Source organism: Plecotus auritus (genome assembly GCF_963455305.1).
Source record: "Plecotus auritus genome assembly, chromosome: X".
Lineage (NCBI taxonomy): Eukaryota > Metazoa > Chordata > Mammalia > Chiroptera > Vespertilionidae > Plecotus > Plecotus auritus.
In genome coordinates, this window is record NC_137784.1 from 16,429,347 (window position 1) to 16,440,846 (window position 11,500).

Here is an 11,500-nt window from a genome sequence, read left to right on the forward strand (position 1 = left end):
ATTTGCTGGACTGGGAAGGCAGTGCCAGCACAAGCAGCAAAAGGGAAGAAGTACATCAAATCTGGGGAGAGTCTGAGTTCAGGTCTCTGGTTGGTTCCCAAGGCCGAGCGTAAACTCTTCTTTGTAATTGGTCATCGCACTGGTTCACTTCTTCAAAGTGCGGGTACCACGGCCGAAGATGTCCAGGATGGGTTGCAGAAGCTCGAACGTGCACAGTGTCACTCAGATGACGTAGGTGAGGTGTCTGAAGTCCATCAAAAATCTTTCCTTAATGGGATCCGTAGCACATTAGCACAGCTGACTTCATCGAGTAAGACTCACTGGTGACCTGCCCCTTCACGCATCTCTTTTGGAACTGTCAGACCCAATGCCCTTCTTTTCGTTAGGGCAAAACATACATGTGTACTTAGAAAAACAAATTTCATGTGGGCAGGTTGCCCTTCAAGTTGTAACAAAGCAAAATATAAGAGACACACAAAACCTGTACACAATGTTCAAAGTGACATTATACACGATAGCTAATAGGTGGAAGCAACCCAAATGCACATCAATGCAGAATGGATAAATGGATGTGGCATATTCAGAGAACCAGATATCACTCAGACATGAAAAGGAATCAAGTACTAATACATGTTACAACATGGATGAACCTCAAAAACAATATGCCAGGGAAAAGAGGCCAGATACAAAAGGCCACACACTGAGACTCCATTCATAGGAAACATCTAGAATGGGGAAGTCCATCCAGACACAAGGCAAGCTGGTGGTTACTGGGGCTGGGGAGGGGAGGATGGGAACCTAGTGCTTAAGGGCTACAGAGATCTTTTGGGGTGATGAAATGTTTTCCCAACAGGGATGGTGGCAGCAAACACTGCATTAGTAAATGCCACTGAATTATACACTTCACACGAGTTGTTGCTTATGCGAATTACATCTCAATAAAAAGAAAGGGGGGGAAAAAACCCCGGAAAAGTTCAGGCATATTTTGAGGCCCATTGAAAGATCCCAGAAGCAGAAAAGAGCTGAGGGAGCAGGACCGTGGAACAATTGCTCAGTGAGCCAGGGGAGGGAAAAGAAAGAGAAAGGGGCCAGGTTCCGCTTCAGACTCGAACAAGGCCCCAAAACAAGGCCGCGAACAAGGCCGCAAAAACTTGAAAGGCAGCCCAGCCCATGTAGCTCTGTGGTTGAGCGTCTAGCCATGAATCAAGAATTCACCAGTTCAATACCCAGTCAGGGCACATACCCGGGTTGCAGGCTGGATCCCCAGTGGGGGCCGTACAGGAGGCCGTCAATTTTGGCTCTCATGGATGTTTCTATCTCTCTCTCCTTTCCTCTCTCTCTAAAATCAATAAAAACATATTCTTTTAAAACTTGAAAGGCAAACAAATAAAACTCACTTCTAAATGTTACCTATGTACTTTTCTGCAAATAAGCTACACTTCTAAAACTAGAAACGATTGTATAAAGGGAGAAAACACGACATCCCAGAAATGCCTTTTCCCAGGCCTGCTTGCAGCCTGGAGGGAGAGCTGGGCTGTGGTGGGCGCCGAGGGCACAGAGCCTTCCAAAGGCCCGCGACACCGCCCCCGCCCGCCGCTCTGCCCGAACCCTTTCTGCACACTGGGAGGTCTCCCATGTCCTCCACATAGGGTGACAAACATCATTTTTAGTCGTCTTAACACTTTTAATAAACACATTTGTAACCACTGATTCGCATACACTGCGGTGCCAAAACCATTTGAACTAAATAAGCAAATACTAAAGTGCATTCTGCAGAAAGATGTTTCTAACATTTCATAGGTCCCTTCAGTATATTTATGTACAGTGAAACCATTTGAAAGGCTGTGCCCTTCCTGTCGCCCGCTACAACATGGATGGACATCAGACTAAGTGCAAGAAGCCAGCCAGAAGATAATTCCCGTGTGACTGCCCTCACGGGAGGTGTCTAAAGCACCGGACTCGGAAACAGCAACTAACAAGCTGGCTGCCAGGAAACGGCAGCTGGGGCTCAGGGAGGGTCCAGGTTCACTTTGACAAGATGAAACAATGGTAGGGACCTGTTGCACAACATGCAACTTTCAAGTGCTTAAGGTGGCACATTTCATACGATGAGCTTAACTCAGCAAAATTTTAAAAACCCACTCATCTTGTAAATTAATATAACTTTATCAGTATTGTAAAGTTAATTGATTCAGAAAAACCAGAGGCTTCAGGAGGTTAAACTGAGCCAAGTGTGGATTTGATACACTTTAGAGCATTAAAATAGAAATCACTATGACAACAGCAGCAACCAAAACAATAATGCAAGCAAAACAATCCCAGGTTATTAAATCACCCCCACTTCTATGTAAAAGCCACGGGTTGTGCTTCTAAAATTGACCATCTAAAACCTGCACATCTAAAATTGAAAATACTGACACATTAAAATAACCCCGAATGAAGGGAAAACTCAGAACTCACTTTGGTAGATGCTCTTTTGGTTTTCAAAAGACAGAACACAATGCAGGACTCAGCAGCCGGGAGTGCTGGGCAGGCCTCCTTTCCCTTTGCCTTCGGCCTGCTCCGCTGTCTGCTGGCCCCCACCTGGCTGGGCTGGTTGGACTGATGCTGTCGCCCCAGCCTCTGAGAGCGGCACGACTCTCCACTGTACCGGCTGGGACTGTGGCAGCTGCTCGGAGGCAGACGGGACCTGGACCAGCTGCTGGGAAGGGGCCTGGGCAGAGCCAGGCTGAGACAACTGCGCTTGCTGGGGCTGCAGGACACTTCCTACTCCATTGAGGTTAATGGCAGCGGCTTGCTGAGCGGATAGGCCTTTTGGTTGACTGCTGGGACGCTGCACCCTGGAAACCTTCACCACCGGCTGCTGAAGATGAGACATGGGGGGCTGCTGACGTGGCGGCTGTGGAATCACCTGACAAAGCAACTGCTGCGGCTGCTGGGCCTGCTGCAGGATGTTTGAAATGTCCGAACCCTGCGGGACCCAGAGAACCCTTATGGGCCTGAGACTTGAAAGGTTTCCTAACACATACTGAACACCTCCTTGAGAAGGAGCCTGTGGTGCAGCCGGCCCTGCATTCTGTGGCTGGCTTCCTGAGGGCAGGCTGCTGGGCTTCACTCCTGAAGAAGCCCTGGCCCCACGGGGAAAGCCCTGAACGGGTTTGGATCCTCTCACCACAGTCCGGACTATGCGTACAGGGCCAATCAATTGAATGATCTTGGGGTCAGCAGAGGTGGCCTTGACCTGGATGACCGGGGTTATGTGTGATGCGCTGGCAGAAGACACGGTGGCTGTAGGAAGTCTGCGAACTCGGTTCACTTCCACAGAAGATTTCTGGGGAAGACTTGGTGGCTGCCAAGCAGGGGCACGAGATGGAAATTCACGAACCCTGCTTGCCTGCTGTGAAGGAAAAGGCTTGCCCAAGGAACTCTTTCCTGAGCTGCAGGGAAGACTGATGGCTGGAGGTGTGTGTTGGCCTCCCTTGCCCAGTACTGCAGACGGAATTGACACGGCCTGAGGCTGTTCTGCTGCTCTCCCTGGAGAAAGCTGGCTGAGACTGGCGGAGCCACTGGAGCCCTGTGGCACCCTGACTGGACAAATCCTCTTCTTCCCAAATTCCTCGGACTGCCTGGCTGCTTTCCCAGCACCGGTCTTTGACCCAGGCGTGAAACTATAGGAATGGTCATTTGTGAAGGCGTGGCGGTGAGACAGCTGTCTCCCACATCTGACTTTTTGACGTGGCATTTTCCCAGAGATAAATGGATCATTCAGAGACTGCATGACCGTTGGCTTTGTTGTCTGGGATAGATCGCCAGCTTCACATCCAAATAGAGAATCATCTTGTGCCTCCAGGTCTGACCAGACTGTCTGTTGTTCATCATCGTATGCGACAGACCTCTCCTCTGTATCATATTGGTCCAAATCCAAATCAGAAGGGCCATCCAAGTCAAAGGGTAGCTGTTCCCACATATCTACAAAATTTTCTTCTTTGAAAATGTCAAGGTCATCCAGCTGATCTGCTTGACTTTCTTCGCTTTTTTGGTCAGGAGCCCATGGCATTAGCTCAGGAGGGGGTGGGCTGCAAGACACCTCCGGCTGCGGAATCAGGGAGGCTGCAGAATAATTCTGTAGGCTCCTTCTCATTGGGGGAGTGTTCATCTTTTGCTTGTTATAGAGCAGCTTGTTTTCAATGCAGGCTACTGATACAGAAGGATCAAGGCACAGGGGCTCAGCGGTAGCTAAGATCGGCTGGCTCTCAAGTGAAAGTTTGTCTTCCTGAGTCCGTATCTGGTTATCGCTGGTTTTGGATTTTATATCGGAAGCTAAAGTCTGCATCGTTGGGCGTAAGAGAACATGCCTGCTTTGGTAACCACTGTAGTCCGTGTTCGTGCAATGTCTATAGTCCCGTACCTCTGTGATGACACACCCGCTCTGAAAAATGTTAACCTGAGACTTTTCCAGGACATCTACCAAATCAGGAGGCAGTTCCTTTGCATCCAAGTATTGAAGAAAGTCCCTTTCCTCATAAGGCAGTAGAACGATCTCTGAATAAACTTCCGTTTCTACCCGCAGCACCAGCGAATACTCCTTCTCGCCTGGAAGTAGGTTGACCACTAAACGGGGCAAGGACTCCCTCTTAACAAGCTTCTCTAGCAAGTGCACATTGCGCGTTAATTCCTCCGTAACTTCGGGCTCTTTCCCGCACTCTTCAACATATATGTCATACAGCTTTTCATGCAGAGATTTTTCCTCAGCAGATGAGGATTTCCTCTTAGGAGGTCTCTGTTGGGCACTTTCAATGACACGATCCGCATGGTCCAAAGCTCGTTCTAAAGCTCTTTGCATTGTGATACAAAGTGGGGGCCCTAAAAGAAGAGAAAACGTAAGTGCGCTGTCGCTCGGCTGACTAGTCCGTCTGCAATATGGATGTATCGTTTTGCAAATGTTGCGACTCAGCCGAGCAGCGCCCGGCCTCACCTCAGAACGGACACTAGAAACCCACCCCCCAAAGGCCATACCCCCCTGAACGCGCCCGATCTCGTCCGCCAGCAATACGGAAAATACTTACGATCGAAGGGCCCGCCTATCCGTGCAGGAGCCTCCTGAAGCCGCCACCTCACCGAGCCTCGAGGTTTGCAGCCCGGGCCGGAAGTGGGTGGGAGACTGCTCTCTCTTTCGCGCTCCTGGGCTGGCGGGTCATGTGTGCGCATGCGTGCACTGAGCTGGCTCGCGCATTCGCGCGCTCTGCAGGCTGCCTGCGGGTTCCAGCCGCATTCTATTGTCGCCTGCTGTCACCGCCAGGGGGCGCCAGGCCCCAAACCCGCACTTCCTGTTCTGGCGCCCACACTTTTGCCTGGACAGCTAGGCCGGGCGCCACCCTTCTTTGTGTGTTTACCCCTACAAGCAGGCGCACCAAAGCAGAAGCAGCCAACACACAAATACATACGTTCCGGGTGCGCTTTAAATACACACCGATTTTCGCGGGAACGCACTTGTTGGGAAAGTCGTGGAAGGTGCATTGCTTTTCGCCATAAGCACTTCGTCAAGGGTTGCTCACTGTTATTGGAATCTCTTGTTGTCAGTGGCAGGGCTGTTCCTCGTGTCCCCAATTTTAACACACGCCAAGGGGTCCACATTGATGGCTCCTGCATATGTGGAGGCTATGGGGCAAGCATTGGAATGCATTGAACCATCAAGCAGTCTCCCGCCAGTGGCATTCATACAGATGAGCGCGTACCACAGCATCCTTACACATAAGTACTTACCTCCTATCTCCTATGTATTACATAAGGACATTCTGTAATTTTTTTAAAAAGTATGTGGCAGCCCTAACGAGTTTGGCTCAGTGGATAGAGCGTCGGCCTGCGGACTGAAACGTCCCAGGTTCAATTCCGGTCAAGGGCATGTACCTTGGTTGTGGGCACATCCCCAGTGGGGGGTGTGCAGGAGGCAGCTGGTCGATGTTTCTCTCTCATCGATGTTTCTAACTCTCTATCCCTCTCCCTTCCTCTCTGTAAAAAATCAATAAAATATATATATTTTTAAAAAGTATGTGGCAGGTAAGTTTTACTGTCTATGAATTACAGTGCAGGATTAAACTATTTCTTTTATTTCTTGATTTGTATCTGAGCGGGTGGAGAACTGTTGTTCCAGGTGATGGCAGCTAATTTCATTGATTGCTATAAGGGTAGACCTGAGCTACAGTCCCATGGTGGATTTGGACGGTATGGAGTCTTAGAGATTTATTGGGACATTGTTTTCCATTACCTCTGTTACTTTGAAATCTGCCAGCCTTTTTGGGCGGCTTTTTTAAAGAACCTCTTGATGCCTACATGTAGACAGAATGAGAAAATGATATGTGTAGTGAAGTCTCACAAATGAGAAGAATCCCAGACAATTTGGTGCAACTCCCGAATTACAGACTACTGTAAAATAAATGTGCTTTTCCATCAATAGCAATGATGATAATTATATACATAGTAGATACCGTTTATTGAAATGGGATTAAAAACTCCTCGACTAAGAGTTCCTTAAAGATGACCTTCATTTGGGAATAGACAAGAATAATTTTCTTCTGGCATATCAATTGTCTTTGAGCAAATGTGCACTTGTGGAGTACCTCAAGGGGGCTTGAAATCAGTTGAGTTTCTTAACTCTTTTAAACATCTTTCCCTGACTCTTTTTTCCCGCCTACATGCTCCAACTTAGGCGAAGCGTAAGACTGCATAGCTAAATCATATTTTGCTATCCAATAATCTAAATATCCAACTTTCATAAAGCCCAAATTATTGAAGTCAACATGAGCTCTGACCCTCATTCCAAGCACCGCCTCATTCTTCCAACTTGAATAGATGAACTTAGTTCCGACCTGACTCTTGCAGGCTTCTCACCAACCAGGATCCCTTTCGCCTTCTGTCCCGAGGAATTTGCTGAGTGTTGGGTCTGGAAAAGGGTCATTCTGTAACAACATTCCATTTAGGCGGAGACGCTCACTAGAAAGGCAAAGCTCTGCTCTCTTGTTGGTCTGAACCAGCATTTTGTTGGATTAGAAGTGGCACAGTGGCCCTGTGTTGGAGTCGGGTTATCCTCCTAAAACTTAAAGAAGTCCACGACTTCAGCTGGCTGCTCCTGGCCGGCAGACTGGACTTTCAGGCTTCTTAGCATGGCACAGGAGGAAGGCCGGGCCTAGGGTAAGCCATGTGGGGGCCTAGAGCACCAGCATGTAGGAGACACCCGCTCCCCGGGTTGTGCGAGTCCCAGGTCAGGGCCTTAGATGCTTCATTTGCCTCACGTTGTCCCAGCCCTGCAACTAGGCGTCTTGCCACCTGGGCCTGCCTCCTTCCCAGCCTCATCTCTCTCTTTCATGTTTCTACTAGAGGCCCGGTGCATGAAAATTCATGCCCTGGAGGGGGGGTTCCTCAGCCCGTCCTGCCATCTCTCACAGTCTGGGAGCCCTCAGGGGCGGGAGGCGACCTGGTGATCAGGGGAAGGCGACGCCCCCATCATACCTCTGTTGCTGCCACTGCAGGCAGCACAAGCCTCGGCTGGCCCTGCTTACCGGACCCTCGGGCAGCCCTGGGGGGCTGGGCTCCCACCATCTGAGGTGCAGGCAAGCCTCAGGCCAGCACTAGGCAGCTGGGCAGCCGAAATCCGAGACTTGCCCGTGCCTCGGGTGTCGGCTAGGCAGCTGCCATCCATGGCTTGCCTGCACCTCGGGCTGGCCCTGGGTGGCTAAGGGGACCGGGGGACTCTGGAGGCAGATGCGTGGAGCGGCCCGACCCACCTGGGGGCACGCCTGCATGTGCTGTGCGCCTGCCACCCCGGCGGAGCTGAGGGGACTGGGCGCTGGCATCTTGTGGCTGTGGGCGCTGCCATCTTTGAGGGTGTGACAGTCAATTAGCATATGCCTTCCTTACTGGCTGTGGGCACCACCAACTTGTGAAGGAGTGATGTTCAATTAGCATATTCCCTCTTTATTAGATAGGATGCTCTGAACATAGTCACCATGCCACAGACATGCCCACTCTGTCAGGGCTCTTGCAAAAGGCTGTTTCCTCTGCTGAGAGGCCGCCGTCTGCTTAGTCACCTGCCTGCCAGTCCCCACCTATCACCTCAGCTATCCCTTCCTGACTTCCACGAAGCATGCCTCCTTCTCTGCTCTCCTGCAAAGCACCCCTACCACATTCCCTATTAGAGCCAGGCTTCACATTGGAAAGGCATTGAGTGTTTGCATGGGTTCTCCACACACAGCCCTGGATTCTGTGAGGGCAATGAATGATATCGGTTCCTTGTCTCTTTGGTCCCCAACTGGGTTACTACGTGGTCCAAGGTTGGCATTCTAGATTGAAGGAGTACTTGATTCCACACTCTAGTTACCTCAACTCAAGACGCATAAACACCTCGTGAAGGAAATATTTCATCCTCTCTCTAGAGTGAGAGCAGTACCCAGAGCCAGGTCTCCTGACTCTGGGGCTGCAGTGTGCCCGGGTTTCTGAACCAGGTCACTGTTGACATTTGCTGTGGGGGCGGTTCTCCGCACTGTGGCGTGTTTAGCAGCATCCTGGCCTTGCCCACTAAATGCCAGTTGTGATCACCAAAATGGTCCTGATATTGCCAGGTGGCCCCTGGGGGCAAATGGTCCCCTGGATGAGAACAGCTCAACCCCCTGCTCTGTAAACCAGGGGTGTGTTTCTTAGCTGCCATCCCAGTGTGTGTGTCACTTAGCAGACAGGCGTATCTGCCCACTGTGTCACGGGATGTGCTGGCTCTTCAGTTGTTGCGTGGGCTGTGTGTGAGGTTGGGTTTCCCCAGAGGCAGCCCCTGACGAGGTGATGTGAGTGCAGGTCGTTTGGGGAGTCACCTGCAGCAGTGCTGCTGAGGGCCATGGGAGCTGAGTCAGGGATGGGAACGAAGACAATAAAGGCCACAGCAGGAGACCGCTGTGGACCCCTGGTCCCTGCTGGGGGAGAATGTATGAAGCAATGTTTTCCATGACCTCTGCTGCTTTGAAATCTGCCTTTTGGGGCCTCTGGGAGACAGGACAGCACAAGCCTCAGGTTGTTTTAGCTCAGAGGCAATGCAGCTCAGGTGCTTATTCATTTTCTGCCCTCTCACTGGCTGAGCACAGTCCTGGGGGCATTATTCCCTGTCATTCTGTGTTGCCATGTACAAGAACCACCCGCGCTGCTGTGGCCCCGTATGCCCTCGTACACAGAGTCACAATTGTTGGCAGTAAGACTGTCCATGTGTATAGAATGGCAAGGGCATGGGGGACATGGGTAGGTCACTGGCAGCATCTGCTGCTCCTATGACTGAAGGGAAGTGGGAGAAGTCAGCCTTCCTTCCTCCTCCTCCTCCTCCTCCTTATTATTATTATTCCTTACCCGAGGATTTTTTCCATCGATTTTTAGAGAGAGTGGAAGGGAGAAGGTAAGACAGAGAGAAATATCAATGTGAGAGAAACACATAGATTTGTTGCCTCCTGCACCTGCCCTGATCAGGGCCCGGGCTGGGGAGGAGCCTGCATCTGAATATGTGCCCTTGACCAGAATCAAATCTGGGTTCCGTTGGTCTGCAGGCCGACACTCTGTTCACTGAACCAAACTGGCAAGGGCCATTCATTTTTGTTAAAAAATTTTATTGATTAATTGATTTTGATTTGAGAGAGAGAGAGAAACATCAATTATCTGTTCCACTCATTTATGCATTCATTGGTTGCTTCTTGTCTGTGTCCTGACCAGAGATTGAACCGGAAACTTTGTCTCTCGTGATGACACTCTAGCCAAAAGGGCTATTCATTTTTTAAAGAAATATATATTTTTATTGATTTCAGAGAGGAAGGGAGAGGGAGAGAGAAATAGAAACATCAATAATGAGAGTGAATCATTGATCGTCTTCCTCCTGCACGGCCCCTACTGGGCATGTGGCCTGGTCAGGAATCGAACCATGACCTTCTGGTTCAGAGGTTGATGTTCAACAACTGAGCAACACTGGCCGGGCATCATTTTTAATGATATAGAGAAATGTGCCATGTAATATATCTGGGCATATGGAAAAGTGAAATTGTACTTTATCCAAGTGAAATGAGCAAATTCATGTGACTTTTTTTGTCAGCTATTAAAGCCAACACAGCCAAAAATGGAGGCTCTGACCCATTGCTCTCTCCCCGCTGGGAGGACTCCAGGGTTACAGGAGTCCTGGGATACAGGTGCGCTGGTGAGGCTCTGAACCCGGCTGTGCTCGTGTTGCAGTGTGCATTAGTTGGCCTGGCAGTGCTCATCATGGCTCAGCCATTCTCTTCACTTGAGCTCCCTAATTGTCTGGTCTTATACAAGATCAGTTTTTTTTAATTACTCTGAATACACACTGTCCTTGGAGCCTTGGCTAATTATAAGGATTCTAACTCCTGCCCTTCCCTGCAGCAGCTTGACATAGCTGCATATGCAGGGAAAACTCAGGGCCAGGCTAAGTATACAAGACGAAGACAAGAATTGAATTAATTGCAAGATAATTAACCTACTTTGCTATAGTAAACTGTTTTGTTCCATATTCATTGAGGTTGAGCATGAAATTTTTAATTAAGTATAATATGCATAGAGTATAATTTACCTTTTCCAGTGTATAGCTCTGTGAATTTTGAAAAATGTTGTCAATTGCACAGTCACCACTATAATCAAGACATAGAACTATTGCAGCATGCAAAAAATGCTCTCATGCATATTTGTCATCAATTTCTCCCCGACCTAATGTCCTGGGCAACCATTGATCTGTTTTCTGGGACTATTGATTGCCTTTTCTGGAATCCTATATAATAAAAGGCTAATATGGAAATTGACCAAACAGCAGGACAACCAGTCGCTATGACATGCTCTGACCACCAGGGGGCAGACGCTCAATGCAGGAACTGCCCCCTGGTGGTCAGAGCACTCCCATAGGGGGAGCGCTGCTCAGCCAGAAGCCAGGCTCACAGCTGGTGAGCGCAGCGACAGTGGTGGGAGCCTCTCCCGCCTCCATGGTAGCACTAAGGATGTGTGACTGTCCCAGAGGGCTCCTGGACTGCGAGAGGGACCCCCTTCCGCCCCCAGTGCACGAATTTCGTGCACTGGGCCTCTAGTCTATATAATAAAAGCCTAAGCGACTGTTAAGGCAGAACGACCAGGACAACCGGTCGCTATGATGTGCACTGACCACCAGAGGGCAGACACTCAATGCAGGAGCTGCCCCCTGGTGGTCAGTGCATTCACACAGGGAGAGCACTGCTCAGCTAGAAGCTGGGCTCATGGCTGCTGAGCACAGCAGTGGTGGTGGGAGCCTCTCCTGCCTCCGTGGTAGTGCTAAGGAGCAGCGAGCTGAGTGGTAAGGAGCAGTGAGCAGGAAGGTGGTAAAGAACTAGGGGTCCCAGACTGCAGTCCCCGAGGGGTCCAGGACTGCGAGAGGGCACAGGCCAGACTGAGGGTCTCCCCCTGCCCCAGTGCATGAATTTTGTGCACTGGGCCTCTAGTG

The 11,500-nt window shown here is 50.0% G+C and overlaps 1 protein-coding gene across 1 annotated transcript; it reads right to left on the minus strand.

The window, feature by feature from the left end:
* Window positions 1-2,509: 2,509 nt before the first annotated feature.
* LOC308239512 (transcription factor SPT20 homolog) lies at window positions 2,510-4,843 on the minus strand (the record flags this gene model as incomplete). Its single annotated transcript, XM_080652297.1, has 1 exon — window positions 2,510-4,843. The coding sequence occupies one exon, from the start codon at window positions 4,841-4,843 to the stop codon at window positions 2,510-2,512; it is 2,334 nt and encodes a 777-aa protein (XP_080508423.1).
* Window positions 4,844-11,500: the final 6,657 nt, after the last annotated feature.